This window comes from Musca vetustissima, unplaced genomic scaffold, assembly GCF_032173495.1.
Source record: "Musca vetustissima isolate MV318-11 ecotype Yass unplaced genomic scaffold, APGP_CSIRO_Mvet_v1 utg58965, whole genome shotgun sequence".
In the NCBI taxonomy this organism is placed as follows: domain Eukaryota; kingdom Metazoa; phylum Arthropoda; class Insecta; order Diptera; family Muscidae; genus Musca; species Musca vetustissima.
In genome coordinates, this window is record NW_026874179.1 from 96,967 (window position 1) to 113,727 (window position 16,761).

At 34.2% G+C, this 16,761-nt stretch overlaps 2 protein-coding genes across 2 annotated transcripts; both read right to left on the reverse strand.

Annotated features, from left to right (window-relative positions):
* Positions 1 to 3,811: 3,811 nt before the first annotated feature.
* Positions 3,812 to 4,570, reverse strand: LOC133331355 (uncharacterized). Its single transcript, XM_061539755.1, has one exon. The coding sequence runs from the start codon at positions 4,568 to 4,570 to the stop codon at positions 3,812 to 3,814; it is 759 nt and encodes a 252-aa protein (XP_061395739.1).
* A 2,849-nt stretch (positions 4,571 to 7,419) lies between these two features.
* LOC133331363 (GATA zinc finger domain-containing protein 14) lies at positions 7,420 to 16,121 on the reverse strand. The gene is made up of 4 exons (XM_061539764.1): positions 15,905 to 16,121; positions 12,610 to 13,677; positions 10,622 to 11,657; positions 7,420 to 7,528 (listed from the first exon to the last, which is right to left on the reverse strand). The coding sequence occupies exons 1-4, from the start codon at positions 16,057 to 16,059 to the stop codon at positions 7,520 to 7,522; spliced, it is 2,268 nt and encodes a 755-aa protein (XP_061395748.1). The 5' UTR covers positions 16,060 to 16,121; the 3' UTR covers positions 7,420 to 7,519.
* Between the last annotated feature and the right edge of the window lie 640 nt (positions 16,122 to 16,761).

The window sequence follows — 16,761 nt, forward strand, 5'->3', positions numbered from 1 at the left end:
TAACAACATTCGACATTGTTTATTTCACAACAATTTCATTTGTTTGTTTTGCTGTTTTTACAATAACAAAAGAAAATTAAACAATATCGAATGTGGTTAAAAGTTACAGAATAGACCTACAGGGGTCCTATATAGACCAATTGGTCTATTAAAGCCCTAAGGTCTCTATGCAGACCAATTGGTCTTTATAAAGACCTGTGGTCTCTATACACACCAAGTGGTCTATATAAAGACCTGTGGTCTCTATACAGACCAAGTGGTCTATATAAAGACCTGTGGTCTCTATACAGACCAAGTGGTCTATATAAAGACCTGTGGTCTCTATACAGACCAAGTGGTCTATATAAAGACCTGTGGTCTCTATACAGACCAATTGGTCTATATAAAGCCCTAAGGTCTCTATACAGACCACTTGGTCTATATAAAGCCCTAAGGTCTCTATACAGACCAATTGGTCTACATAAAGCCCTAAGGTCTCTATACAGACCTGTGGTCTACATAAAGCCCTAAGATCTCTATACAGACCTGTGGTCGCTATAAAGACCTGTGGTCTCTATACAGACCTGTGGTCTATATAAAGACCCGTGGTCTCTATACAGACCAATTCGTCTTTATAAAGGCCTGTAGTCTCTATACAGACCAATTGGTCTATATAAAGACCTGTGGTCTCATATAGACCAATTGATCTATATAAAGAGATGAGATATCTTTTAGCCTGTATAAACGAGTAGAAGGGAGTCTTTAACAATTCTTGATATCGCCCCTTTTAATTGTATCGGCCCGATATTGAAGTTGGCTATTATATCAATTTTACTAGCTGATTGTTTACATTAAAAAAATAATGTTCATTGCAGCCATGTTTAACTGTGTTTATTTGTTTTTTTTTTAAGAATTTCTATGTAGCCATATTTGTTTATTTAAAACATATCTCTAATATAGAACGTCTAGCCACATAATATTCAAATCGTATCGGATGATATTTTCAACACTGGATCTTTTGTATTTATTTGTAGTGATTTCATTATTATTTTGTTGTTTTTTTTTAAGATAAATTCACTCTTTATTATTAAGCAAAATTTGTTTTAATAATTGTATTTATTCGCTTTGTTTTTATTTTAAAAATCGAAATCAATTTTGTCTTCTAAAAAATATTTTGAATAAAAATAATTTTTTGTTTATCTATGGGTTTCTTTTAAAAAACAATTTAAACTTTTTGTAATCTACCGCAATACATTTAGAATAAAGAGTCGCTTCTGGTGACATTTTTACATTATATTTATTAAAAAATATATATACACGATTGAATTGTAAAATGTAGTTATTTGGAAAGGAGATTGCAAAAAGTAAGTGTAAAAATACATGCATACATCTGTATTTCTAAATTGGGATTTTCATTATTTCTATTGTGGACTTGATACTGCCGCTTTTGCTCCTGCTGGAATTCGAACTAATACATCAAAGAATTCAGTGATTTTCTTGACACCTTTATTATATGGTATAAAACAGCAACAGTATAATTAAACTACTTTACCATAACGTAATAGTCCATCAAAATTTGCTCGTCCAAAATGCAGCGAACACTTGGTCGTACAGCCAGCAATCAATGCATTCTCTGGCACAACGCCGTTTTCCACTGGTACCCATTTATATTCGGCTTTATCATCTGCCGTATACAATAACTCAATGCTATGTTCCCGAAAAAAAAATACCACCAGCCCATCCACAATACACACCTTTCTTCTTGGGAACATAGTAGCATGGTAGTAAAAAATCAAAAATTCATATTCGAGCAGCATAAATAGCATCACCATTCTCATCTATGCCTAATTTAAAGGCCCAACTGGCGATGTCTTGTAGCTCCATACTACAATCTATGGGGTGCCATTCAAAAGTATTCACGGGTTTCAATTCATCATCGGTAGGGTCAGCATAATTCAAATAAATACGATGTATCGCTTGACAAGGATCACGACACTTGGGACACGTCGCTGAAGTGGTCAATCGACGTGTCAAGCATTTGTGATGAAATTATACATGCTTAAAATAATCACATACTATTCTGATATTTCATGATAAATTCCTATGAGTTCCAGTGAGAGATATTTTATTGGAAAAACTGCAATATATTCTTCGGAAAGCCCAAAAAAGAATATATGTACATATATACAGTTTATAACGAAGGTATGGCAGAATTCCGAAAAAAAGTGTTGCCATTTAAATCGATCACTTTTGCCGGAAGCTTGTCGGCAATTTTAAGCGATCAGAGTATAAATCTATGTCGACATACCCATGTGCATATGTCAGTCTGTTCTTTACATACTGAAAGGACATTCGTGGTTCTGGCAGTTTATCTAGATACTGGGTCACCAATTGCATAGAATCGGTCCAAAAATATATATGATAGCTAAAATGGAAATCTGAACTGATTTGGATAAAACTGAATATACGCCGTTCTAGACCCTATGCACAATTTTCATGGAATAGATCGATAATATATGGAAGCTATACTTAAATCTGAATCGATTTCGACAAAAAATTATACATACCTAGTTCTAAATTCAATTTAGAACTCCGTGCAAAATTCCATCGCAATCGGGAAAACATTGGGTATTTAGTGCACTATTTAGATAAAAAATTTCCGAACATTTATATGGGAGATATATGGACATCTTATGCGATTTCGACAAAACTTAATACACACATAATACACAAATCGGACGAACATATACATATATGGGAGGTACAACGATATCTGAATCGATTTCAACAAAACTTTACACACGCCATTCTATACTCCATTAGATGGTCTATGCAAGCAGGAAATCGGACGAAAATACTTAAGGTACCTATATTTAAATCTGAACCGATTTTCACGAAACTTGGCAGACATTAGTCTAGGCTCAATTCAGTACGCCATGCCAAATTTCGTGCAAATCGAAATATATTTAGGGACTTTGGTGCACCATTTAGATTAAATCGGACGAAAATATATATGAGAGTTATATCTAAATCTTAACCGATTTTTCCCAATTTCAAAAGGGTTCGTCCTTGGGCCAAATAAGTGACCTATGTCAAGTTTCATCCAATTCGGGTCATAAATGCGACATGTACTTTGTTTACAATTTAACACCAACACACGGACGGACATACATAAATTGACTCAGAAAGCGATTCTACGCATAATAATAATGATAAATGCAATCTGTGGATTCTTTACAAAAATACATGGTCTTTCATATGGAACTTAACATGCGTCCTACCATCTACTGCTTCAAAATCGAATATCTAATATGGGAAAAAGTAATATGAATAACACATTAGTCATATTAATATTAATCATAATATAATTATTGATGATGTCAAAATATGTATGATCATTGTGAAATAAAATATTACAACTTCACTAAGTTAGACATATATTATTTTTTTTAATAAAAAAGAAACAATTTACAATTTATTGTAAAGACTTTTAATTATAAACTGTTCTTAACAGTAACAAGCATAAAAATGAGATTGCATATTTTTTTTAAAGTAAATTGTTTAAGCTTATTTTAAAGCATAACATATTTCTTACAACACACATACAAATAGACAATTGTTCATCATTATATATATTCCATAACTTTGTTCAACAAAAATACAATTATTTGGTAATAAATTTTAAATTTTCACATTCCAATTAAACAAATAATCTTTGTTCCACAAGAACAATTTTTACTTTATAATAATGAAAAATAGTATAAATTAGTAGATTCTTGACAGGACAATAAATTACAAAACACATTTCTCAATGTTTCGATTTTCCTTACTCCTATTGTGGACTTGATTCCGTTGTCGTTGTTGCTGGAATACGAACTAATACTTCATACGATCTATTGTTTTTCTCTAATTCCTCATAGGGTATATAACAGCAACGGTGCGATGGATGTATTTTACCATAACGTATTAGACCCTCATAATTTGCCCGACCAAAATACAGAGATTCACCGCGATCTGTATAACCACAAACGAATGCATTTTCTGGTACAGCACCATTTTCAGCAGATACCCATTTATAATCGGCTTTATCATCACTGGTGTACAACAGTTCAATATCATTTTCAACAAAATGACCACCACCACCCCAGGCACAATAGGCACCTTTCTTCTTGGGAACATAATAGGCTGGCAGTAAATCGTCTTTAAAGTATACCCGAGCCGCATAAATAGCATCACCATCTGCATCTGTGCCCAATTTATAGGAAAAACTAGCAATTTCTTTGGGATCCATGCTACTATCCAAGGGATACCAATCGAAAGTGTTTACGGGTTCTGCATCCAGCTCATCATCCTGTGCTGTTGGCTCAGAAAAATTCAAATAAATACGATGTATCATATGACGATGACAAACGGCACGACACTGTGGACATGTTGTCGATTGGGACAACCAACGGGTCAAACATTTGTGATGAAAGACATGACCACATTTGGTGGTGCAGTAGATGATGTCGTTGCTTTTGAAATATTCACTGCATATGGCACACAGGACATTTAAGGTTGTTGTTGTTGCAGTCATTTCTTCCGACGACATTTTTGGAACGGAGACAGCGAGATTCGGACTGAAATTGCTTAGTTCTTTATTTAATTCTATTGTTGGGTTGCTGTCATTGAAATGATATGGTGATGATGAATGCAATGACAACCTCCCCTGTTGGAATAAAACATAAAACTAAAAAATCGAGAAAAATTCTTAAAAAAACAATTGTCCCTTTATATCGTACCTTTTTTAATTATTTTTTACAAACAATAATTCCGCAATAATTCTTTTTATAAATTTTAGAAAAATGCACATAAAACTTGCAATGGACGGTGTCTTACTTTTTTTCAATTTTTTTCTAAATTAGCAAAATCAGTAAATTTCCAATTGGGTGCAATATGTGTTTCTTTGTTTTGGTTGTTAGTGGCCGTTTTTACACCAATGAGTACGCAAAATGAACGTAACGAACGAGTCACGCCGTATTAACACTGAACATAGGCAAATCCCTGATAACGATTGGTCCGTTCCAGTACTTTTTTTAATAGTTTTAATAGTAAAGCTAGCAAAAGGTGCGGAAAATTATTAAAATATGCTCTTTCTCACGAATGCTCACGCCGAGAATTCGATTATTTTCAATTTATCGTGAATGTTAAAGATACAATGAAGGAACAAGCATTTGCAATCCCTATCGAATGTTCGCATTGTACGAAAAATTCACTATTAAAAAGTGTAAAAACAGACCAAAAGCTAGTAAAAGGGAAATATTTCAAAATCGTTCTCAGAGTACACAACGATTTGAAAAATTCGGGAACGCAAATCTAGTAGATATGCCAAAATTAGATGGCAATACTTCAAAATCAACATAACAGCCAATCAGAAGTTGGCATTTCCTGTTTACCATATTTACTCTGACAAAATTTTCGAGTAAAAAGTTTACAAAGAGAACGCTATTTTGATTTGTGTTATCTTAAATTTCGTTTAATGTTTTACCAGTTCTGTGGGTCAGGAACGGGTTTTGAGTAAAAAGTGGTAAAACTTGTAAAATTAGTAGATTCTTTTAGGTTCTGGAACGGAACTATACTTATAACATAAAGGTGTAGGGCATAAAAAAATTTTGTTCTGATCATGGGCCAATAAACAGGTCGTGTAAGAAGTGAATATTATCGGTCATTTTGGTAGAAAATCCCTCAAACTGTCAAATTTGTTGTTTACGTTTTCACACGATTCAAAGTCAAATTTTGACAGTTCGGGTGAAATCATTTCGCTGTTGAAACAAAGGGAAAATGGGGGAAAATGTCCCTACTAAAAATTATCCATATTGGTGTATTTTTTGGGTTACCATATAACGACACCACCCTCAATATTCGATATTTTGAAACTTTTAGGGAACCAATTTGATATTAGTTATTCTCAGACATACCTTCCTTATAGATAGGAGACCTTCAGAGGGTCCTCTATGGCTATAAAATCTTCTGTAGGTCTTCTATGAACCGAATATCTTAGGTAGACCATTTATAGAGAGAAAACCTTCAATAGGATTTCTATAGGCAGATGAACTTATGTAGGAATTCTATAGTTAGGAGAACTTCAGTAGATCTTCTGTAGACAGATAAATATGCTGTGGATAGAAGTCCTTTTGTAGGTCTTCTATAGACAAAAGACCTTTCGAAGGTTTTCAATAATCTATTAATCGTCTATTGAAATAATATCTTCAGTAGGTCTTTTATTATTAGAAGACTCTCTATAGGTCTTCTGTGGATAAAAGTCCTTCTGTAGGGCTTCTATTGACAAAGGCCTTTCACAGGTTTTCAATAGACAGAAGACCTTCAGTAGGGTTTCTATGGATAAAATACCTTCTCGGGGATATAGAATACCTCTCTAGATAAAACGACTTCCATTGGACTTCTTCGTATATGTATTTTCTTTCTGAAGGTTACAACTTATATGTATTTTCGTATATATACTTTCATTTGGCCTTCCAATTAATATTTCTATGATAATGATATCAGCAATATAAATAAAACACATTTTGGAGTAGTACGCTTAAAATAGGTCATTTTGAATGACTTTATTTATTTTTGTTTTAATTTTTTTCTTTTTTAATATAAGTATTTGTTTTTACAATTGTTGTTGTTGTTTTTTACTCAAATTAAAATAAACGATAAACGATCATGCCACAATCTTATAAAATTCCGTAGATACATATCACTTGATACTTAAGCGTGGGTGGGAGGGGGTTAGGACACGAGGGAGGTGGGTATTGATTGGATGCAGGTTTTAATTTTATTAATTTTTTTGGGGAAGGGGATTGGGGATAAAAGTTATGGAACAAACCACATTGTCGGATATGAACAGTGGTGGAGATTTATAAAACAATGGCTACTTATAAAATATAAATTATGAATGAAAGCTTAAATTGTTAACAAATATTTAATAATAATAAACTCTAGTAATTACAATTATAGACTGTTTTTGTTTACGATAATCATAATAGTAATAATTAAATTGTTTTCTGTTGTTGGTTTTAAGATTAGTTTTAACTTTTCAGACCTATGTATGTGGTTTTGTTTAATTATTTGTTTTTTTGTTGTTGCTGTGTTTTTTTTTTTAAATACATTATTACATTTATTTTAAATAATCATTTTGTTTTTTTTATTATTTTGTAAATGTTACATATATAAATTTTACCGCATTGATCAATGTTCTGTTCATTATGCTCTTGTTGTTGCTTTTATACCACAGTAGAATTTCATAATGTATGATTGTTGTTTTTGTTGTTGTTGCATTTATTTTCTTTTAAACTACTAACAGACATTTAAAGGAATACCAATTTCATTTGAGTCCATTACGGAGTGGCTTCTGCTGCTGTTGTTGCCGCTAGCACAAAGGGGATGGTGTGTATTATTGGAAAGATGCGTTCCGACGTTAAGGTTCTATCAAGTGGTAAACGTTTAAATACACAGATAGGTAGCCGTTGTTAATGCTTTTCTGTGAAATGTTTCTTCATGGAATCTGTTTTGTTGTTTGAATTTGTTCGGTAGGAAAAGAAACATAATTAAGTTTTGTTTACTATCTTTTTAAAATGTTCCTTATAATAAATATAAGAGTATAAACATTACTTGGGATTTAACACAAAATATATTTTTTTACATGCAACCTTCAATAGAGATTAGCTTACAAAATAACATCTTTATTAAGTTCATGCAACAGATTCTAAAACAACAACAAAAAATGTATATGCCTACAAAAATGTAGAATAAAAAGGGAGTAGAAACAAATTGAGCTTATATCCAAATGAATAATGAGGTTCGGTTCTTCCCCTATATTTTCCTAAATCTTTACACAGATCTTTTCTAGCTTCTCACATCTTCCAAATAAAAGGTCTTTATATACAAAGATTTTTTATTCTTGTAAGACATTGATCATCGACAAAAATGAGACAATAGACACTCCACAGGGATTTAATAATTTGCTGGCCTTCCATGGGTATGATAAATAAGTTAGCAGACAGATCGTATGGACTACATCGATCCAACTATAACAGCGAATTTCTATTTTTAACCACTTGATCCAACCGAATTGGTTTTTATTTAGCCCTTGGAGTCCTTAGACGGTTTGATCTTTCAAAAAATTTTTGTTAAAGCCACTGGTTTTCACATTTTGGACACTATAACCAACATAATCGATTTAAGTTTGAAATTTTGGGTTCCGATTAGAATCTATGTTGGTCCACCTTTACTAGAAACTCCAATTTTATTCATGTTTGCTCAGCGTCATACTCAAATTTTTTAAACACCTCGAAATAATCACTGGGGCCTCCAGTAAGGTATACATATTACGGATCAAAATAAAATTCTGTGTACATTTTTGTCCGTCCATCTGTCTGTTGAAATCAAGTCTCATTTTTTATCGAACCAGCTGTAATTTGGTACAGCTGGTTCGAATTAAGATTACCTTAATTCCGAATGTAAATCAGTTTGCATACCGATATTTGATTTGACGCTTCTGTGACTATCAAGAGAGCAGATATTGATTGGGTAAAATCAGATAATGTTCGAAGGAAATAATAAGGATATTTTCATCTAAGACGAGAAAAGCGTCGGTGCTAATCAGATCGTGATTAGTCACATTGTCGACAAAGCTAATATCGATGATGAGGAATAGGAAGAATCGAAGTCTTTAATAATTTATGCCCGGTTGGAATAGGAGCAGGAGAAGACTTTGTACATAACACCCAATATCATGGGTATGGTATTCAGAAACTTTTCTCCATCAATCATCAATGTTATGTTGGAGTTTAATTCCGCCGTATATCGAGAATAAAATCCAGTATTTCCAAGTAAAAATAAATGACGACAATCACATTGTAGAATGCGACAGGAAATCATGCCAGCTGACATATAGAATTTATCCCCGTTTAAGGACGAGCCAGGTTAAATTATGGCTATGGCTAGATACCGACCTTTTCAAGGTGAAACTGTCTCTTATCTGCATCTGCAATAGCTGCTAAACGAGTGCTTCTGAGGCAAGTAGTCTCGGAGGAAAAAGGAGTCAAGAGTGGATGATCCAGAGACTTTAGAAACTATGCTACCTACTGTGGCATCCAAAGGGTCCAAGTCAAAAAGTGGTACTGGACGGGAAGGTAAGCAATTGGAGAACTTCAAATCGAAGGAATTCCAACATAACGTAACTTGGCAAGTACTGTTAAGGTGTATTTTTCGCTTGTACTCTGTAGTCAATATACAGAAGCAAAATATACATATAAAACACAACAGAGGGTTCGCAGCAACCACAGCGTCTGTTTCAAAGAGAAGTTGAAAACCATTTGCAATGAATGGTATGAGGTCGACAGACGAACCTGTTGAATATATGATAAGACCTTTTGGTTGACGGGTTTTCTAAGTAGGTATTCTTATAGTAGACCAGAAGGACTTCTTATCAAAGACTTCATCAGAGAATACATCATCTATAAGGAGTCCTGTAAACAGGCATTTTAGTCTTCTCTAGAAGAGCTTCTAGACTTCTATAAAAAGATTAAAAAAAAAAGAAGAAGATTGAAAAACCCCGCCTTTGCTGCAGACAGTTCAGCCTTTTAAATATGCTGACAAGCTTGGAAATTATCACACTATGGCAATAAAAAATATATAGTAAATCACTTAAGTAAGTTACAAGGAATTGAATTTTATCAAACTAATAAAATTTTAGCCTGGACTATAGTAGTTAGAGTAATTTGATTAACACGAATTGGAGCTGGATCTGTAGAAGCAGCTTACGTATTGGTATGACAAACAGTAGTTTACTTTTCATATTTCTTAATTATTTCAATGCTGAAAATTTAAATTTAAAAGATAACTACAAAAGATCAGGGTAACTCTGTTTATATCAATCATCAAATCCAAGCATAAAATTTTGAAATTTAGTTATGAAAATATATTTTAAAAGAGGCTAACTACAACAACAAAAGAAGAGAGGGGAAACAAAAAACACAAGTACACAACCCATTCCTTTAAGAGTCTGTTTTAAAAAGTATTACGAGTTTAGAATAATTGCAACATAATGAATATGAACAACAATTAACAATTACATACATATAGAAATTTTGGATTACATAGTAGTTACAATTACAACATCTATGAAAATGAAGTATAAACAAATAAGAAAATTTGATCAAATATTATAGCATCATATATATGTATATAAGTACAATTATAGAACATTCCAAACGAAGGTATAGAATAATTATTTCAATGTGGAAAAAGTTACTTAAATCAAAAAATAAACAAATCTACATTCTATTATAAAAAAATATATATATTTATATAAGATGCAATTAATTAATTAAAAAAGAAATACACAAATATCTGAATTACTTTATGTTTTAGGCGGGAATTGTACAAACAAAAATACACACGCACACACATGCAAGTTTATTCCCATACGTTAAGATAACGTCTTTTGTTTGTATATATGTATATAAATATATGTAGTATGTATACACATATTTATTTACTAAATGTGTTAAGAAATTTACACCAAACATTTTTTTTTTTGTTACTTTGATGATAAGTAATTCATATAATCAGTTGTTTGGCGGGCATTACGTACCAATTCACTGTTTGTCGCCTCATTGTCTGTCCAATCGTCTTCGTTCTCCTTCTCTTTACGCGGTGGTGGCGGGATATGTTGTGTTTGCTGTTGTGGTGGTGGCTGTTCGGATTGCTGGTGCATGGCGGAAGAAGGATTGCGTCTGGAAAATGAACGATTTCTATGATGCTGCGTATGGCGATCAAATGTACTGGACGCTTCGCTAGCTAAACTACTTTGACTGCTGTAGCGTTGGCCAAAGTGGCGTGTCCGGTTTTTGTTTTGATGATTGTGACTGTTGTGATGATTGCCGCCACCACCTCCACGGCCACTTTGATAGCTATTGGGACTTTGACTACGTCTGTATGAATTGCCACCCGGACCACTGCCATCCATTCTAGATTTTGCCGGTCGTGGCAATGTACGAGCCCGTGACGAACTGCGACTATTCGATTCCGGACCATTTGTATTATTGTATTGTGAATTTTCATCATAGTACTTAAGATTGCTATTCGAACGTCTCCACGTATCGGATGACTGATTTTTATCCATAGCACCGCCACCACCACCGCCTCCATTGTGATTGTTCGCCGCAGCAGCACCTTTATTCTTTTGGAAACGTGGTGGTTTATCATACATTGGGCGTTGATTGTAGTGCCGGCCACCACGACGATGATTATTGCCACGTTCATAATTACTCATATACGAACGTTCGCTGCGATCATCGCGTTGTGACTGGCGATCCCAATTAGAATTTGCAATGCCCGTATAAGTGCTTGGATTGCCGGACCGTTCGATTTTCTCTTGAGCATGTTTGAGACGATCATTTATACTATACAGACGGATACTGCCACCGTCACTGCGTACACTTTGACGATCATCATCGAAGCTGCCACTGAATCGGCGCTGTACATTACGACTACGATTGTCTTTGTGTTGATCATCACGATTGAAACGTGGTGCACGCCAACGTGGCAGGGGTTTTGATTCGTCACGCTCCTCATTACCACTATTCTGTGAGTCCCTAGCATGTTGTTGATTTTCATGTTGTTGTTGTCTAAAAGAAAGGAAGAAAGGTTAAAAATAGTATATTAAAACATATTTTATACCGAGAAGCGTGGATTTATAGAGTATATATTTTTTAAGGGATGTCTTCGTCCAAGAAGCGTGGATGTTTAAAAGAAATTTTCAAGGGAAGTATTCGTCCAAGAAGCGTGGATTTTTGAAATATATTTTCAAGAGAAGTCTTCGTCCAAGAAGCGTGTATTTTTAAAAGACATTTTCAAGAGAAGTCTTCGCCCAAGAAGCGTGGATTTTTAAAAGATATTTTCTATAGGAAAAATCTGACCTAGAAGTGTGGATTTTAAGGGTTATTCTCTAAAGGAATATTCTACAAAGGAGATTGATTTCTAAGGATATTTTCTAGAAGGCTATGAAACAAATAAGTGTTAATTTTTATAGGTATTTTTTCGAGGGCTAAGACGCATACAAATATGAGTATTTTTAAGAAGGGCTAGGATGGAAATAAATGTGGACTTTTAAAGATACATTTTTTTCTAAGGCTGTGTTGAAACAAATGAGGACTTTTAAAGATATTTTTTTTCCAGGACTAGGAAACGATTAATCTTGGATTTGTTACGGCTATTTTCTAGATAACAAGGAAATCATTATCTGTCTATTTTTAAAGAAGTAATCTTGAAGGCTAAACAATCATTAAGGGTGATTTTAAGGGTCTTTTTACGGTGGATATTTATGAATATTTTTTATCGAGCTGAGACACCATTAATGGTTGATTTTTATGGGTTCAGCAGACCATTAGAATTGAATTTTAATTACATCTTCTAGAGGACTAGGATACTATTATGGATAGATTTTTTTATAAAAATAATCTTGACGTTTAAGGGACCATTAAGGGTTGATTATAGAAATTCTAGGACTTTTCGCCTTTTAAAAAATAAAATAATATTAAACAATTAAATTTCAAATACTACTTATTGTTATACACATACCGATTATAGTTCTGATTCAAGGGTCTTGGCGATTGTCTGGGTTGATATGAACGCCTTGAATTACGACTATCTCGATCTGGATCATTTTCATGTCGGCTATTGGACGAATGCAACTGGTCGCGGTCATCATGTCGGTATGTAGCACCACGATTAGTGGCACTATTACCACCACCACCGACATTGATGTCACACTCTTCCAAAGAATCTCCACATTCCTGATCATTCCATCGCTTGTAATTATCATGATCTTCTTCGGTATTATCGTTGACATTTCCCGAATCACCATTTTCATAGCTGGTGTTATTTGAAGATGATGGCAGGGGAACTTCATCGTAATTGTTACACGACGTTTCCTTTATATAGCCTTGACGTTGTGTATTATTTGTTGTTGGGCAGGTATTGTTAGAATATGGAGACTGTTGTTGTGTTTGTTGTTGAGCAGGTGGTGATGACATATTTTGATTATTATTACCCATATCCTCCGGGTCATCATCATCTTCCATTATCAGATATTTCGAATACATACCCTCCAACTGTGAACCGAGACTTTCAAAATTACTATAAAACAAATCCAAAGTCATTAACATAATGGCTTTGACGTTCGGTTTCAAATTTGGCTGTTCAATCAAGTTCTTTCGTATCAGATATAAAAGTTGTGATAGATCGGCATTGTGTAGATTGCGCAATAGGCCACCATTTAGGGTAATTTGTGACAATATCAATTTTACCAATTTAACATTATTGACATTTTTCTCCTCGCTAATTTCTCGAATCAAAAGACTTAGCAGGGATTCGCCCAAAATTGTTATGGGGGCATTGTCAGCCAAACGCACTCGATGATAGTATTCACCTAGCAATATTATAGAATTATACAAACGTTCACGATCATATAGTCGATAGTTTTCCGAATTGACGAAATTCTTTTGCAGCAGGGTTAACATGGCCGTGCGCACCTTGGTCTCTTTCATGGCCAAGACATCGAAATTACGTGAGGCAAATAATAATGCAAATTTTAATGCCGTCTCTCCATCCTCAAGAGCTTTGTCATTAATATAGGCCATTGATTCACTGCAAAGAAATTATAAAGAAAAGATTTATTTATAAAAAATTTTGTTATGCAATGATTCATATAGTCAAGAGAAAAAAGTTGTTGTTTTTGTGTTTAATTGAAGTTAATTAAATGTTTCTGTAAACTTTTAATTATCTTCAATTTAAATGTAGACACAGGCACATACATAGTTGGTTAAGTGTGGTTTTAAGTGGATTGCAATAAAAGTATCGTGGGAGAGAAAATTGGGCTTACTATTCGTGGGTTACTACAACAAGGCAGGGTATTGTTTAAGGATATCTATGAGATGCTTATCAATAATACTGGGAATATTTTCTAAGATCTTTCAGAGCAACAAAGAACATGTTAACGATTATTATTTGCTGAGGATGTAATTAGTTGTCCATACCTCTGAGGAGCTCCTCGAAAACAATTTAAGCCTAAAAAAAGATCTTCAATACCTATTAAGGCTTTAGACGTACTCCCCTCTTGACCTGTTCGGACCCCTATAAAGCTTACTACATGTTTGGAAAATTTATAGTTCCGTTTTAGCTTCTTAGATATCTGGCAGCCATTTTCATCTTCTGGTCAAACCTCCAGAGAGAGAGAGAGTTGTAATATCTACTAGGACTCTATATCTACTTCTTGACCTGTTTGAATCCCTATGAATTTCGTTATTACATATTAATAATATGAATAGTTCAGCCTTAACTACCTACACATCTAACAACCCCCTCTTCGTATTTTGATACGTGTAGAGAGCCTATCCTTGCCTACTTAGACCTCTAGATGCCTCCACATCACCTGCTCGGACTTGTAAGGGACTCCTTCTTGGACCTTTGGCAATTCTCGTCAGCTATGCGATTCTCTATAAAGCTCTTCAACACTTACTAATACTTCAAGCATACTCTTCATCAGTTTGTTGTCGGTTTTCCAAGCTCCGGATTTTTACTTTTTTTGGCTTAATAACCGAAGTGGAAATTGTCCTCACCAGTCAAGATGATTTGTCGATTGAATATCGGATGATGATGACTTGACAAACTTGGAGTTTCTTCATTATTTTTGGCTACAGTAACAAATTTATGAATGGTTTGCAAGGTTTTTATTCTTCAGGTCAATAACGGTCCGACGACAAGCTCCAAAAAATACTTTTAATTTTAGAACTGTGTCTGTAATATTTTAAAAATTTTCAAAATGGTTCCTGAAGATTGAATAGAATAGTGGTAGCTATCAATATACCGGATTATTCAAAATAATACCTCTTGTCAATCAATGCATATTTAGTGGGCGATATGCTATTAGTATTCAATTACATATACCCACACTCAAAAATGTTGTTAGTATAGATATTACACTAAGGCGTTTAATGACCTTTATGCGGGGGTTTGACCTCAACAGGTCACGTAAATAAAAATCAAATTTATAATTTAAATAAAAAACACCCGGCCCTCCTATTCAATCCACTGATTATCTAGAAACAAATTTTAGAAATTCTTTCCTTTTTAGATTTATGCATTTTTTTTTCTCTTCCATATCCATTATTATCCAAAATTATTCTGGATAAACATAAGATATTTTTTTTTTTTGGATTTCCTTTCGCCAAATAGTTATTTGCTAATTTCACAGTTTAATCACGGGAACAAAAAACCAATCTCTCTCCCTGTTTCGCATAAGAAATAATTTCGTATTTCGAATTTTTGTATTTTCTTTTTGGTGTTTCAAGCGCAGTAGCGCATTAGAAATCCAATATTACAACAACAACATAATTAAAATAGTCATCAATGAATGGCCGAAACGACCACACAACATTTGGTCAATATATGCGTCACAACAAACATGCAGACAGACAAACCACCAAGCCATAGCTAGGCTAGCAGCTTAACATAACTAAACCAAGTTATCATCGTCAATAAACGAAGGAGGAAGGTAACAACAAACAAAGGTAAATGAGAGAGTAGCATGAAATATATTAAAAAATTACTAAACGGGGCTACCCTGAACGTCGTTTTGTTTACTTGGTGCTTTGTGTGCTATAAACAGCAGCAGCATGTATCACACACTCACAGGCACATCTAGATTAGTTAGTACGCGTCATGACCCCTCCAATAATTACAAAAACAAAAAGCAGCCACAGCAACACCATTGCCACAACTATTTTAACTAACCCTCCCGTCTGTCCTTCCAAACCTAACCTCAAATATATGATTAGTAGCGTAAAAACAAAACATTTATTGAGCGACTACTTACCAAAGCATATTCTCATCCTGAACAATATTACAAAAATCCATTTCAATCGATTTGATTTTGTGATTCATTGTAATGCCATCGTCGTCGAGATCTAGACCTCGTATCATTTCAATGATATGATCATAAGGGCACTGACCCGGTGCCAAATTTATCATACCGCCATTGGGCAGCAGATAATCACTGATTTCACGAAGACTCGATATGCCACCCACACTACTGTTGCTGCTGTTGTGGTGACCTCCTACCGTTGAGGAGTTCGTCGTCGTATTAGATCCCGTCGCTGCCGCCAACGACGACATGCCGCTGTTCGGATTGTTATTGTTGCCAATCATGTTAGCCATGGTGAAACGTGTTCCAGAGCAGATGTTGTCGGATGGGAATCGAGCAAACCTTATCCGTTGTCGCTATCGTCGTCGTTTCCTTTGTCTTGGCCGACGCAAAATAAATTTTGCTTTGTGGCAGTATCTTGAAGACCTTAATTGCTAATTTATGGCTGCAATTTCCAATGTGTGTGAATGAAAATATCAAAAATTTAGACGGCAAAAATGCAAGTTCCAAAATTGTTAGTTGTTTTCAATTTCCCGAAATTTTGTTGTAAAATATTGACGTTGTTCTTGTTTGATTCCTTGTAGTATTTTTTTTAATAAAGATATATACAAAACATTAAGAAAGGTGAGACAGACAGACAAAAAATGCGTCTTAGACGTTGAATGCTTTTTTTCCTTTCTTCTTTTTCTTCTTCTCCTTGTCACTGCTGCTTGCTGTTGTCCACCGTTGGTTGTCGTTTCTTTCTTTTTTCTTTTTTGGCGTTTCTGTTGTGAAATATTGTCAAATGGTTTTTTCCGTTGACAAATGGT

Coding starts and splice junctions, on each gene's coding strand:
- LOC133331355 (XM_061539755.1), bottom strand. CDS start 4,570: ATGTCGTCGGAAGAAATGACTGCAACAACAACAACCTTAAATGTCCTG.
- LOC133331363 (XM_061539764.1), bottom strand. CDS start 16,059: ATGATAAATTTGGCACCGGGTCAGTGCCCTTATGATCATATCATTGAA. Junction 13,678..15,904: donor CAGGATGAGAATATGCTTTG/GTAAGTAGTCGC, acceptor ATTTCTTTGCAG/TGAATCAATGGCCTATATTA. Junction 11,658..12,609: donor TTGAATCAGAACTATAATCG/GTATGTGTATAA, acceptor CCTTTCTTTTAG/ACAACAACAACATGAAAATC.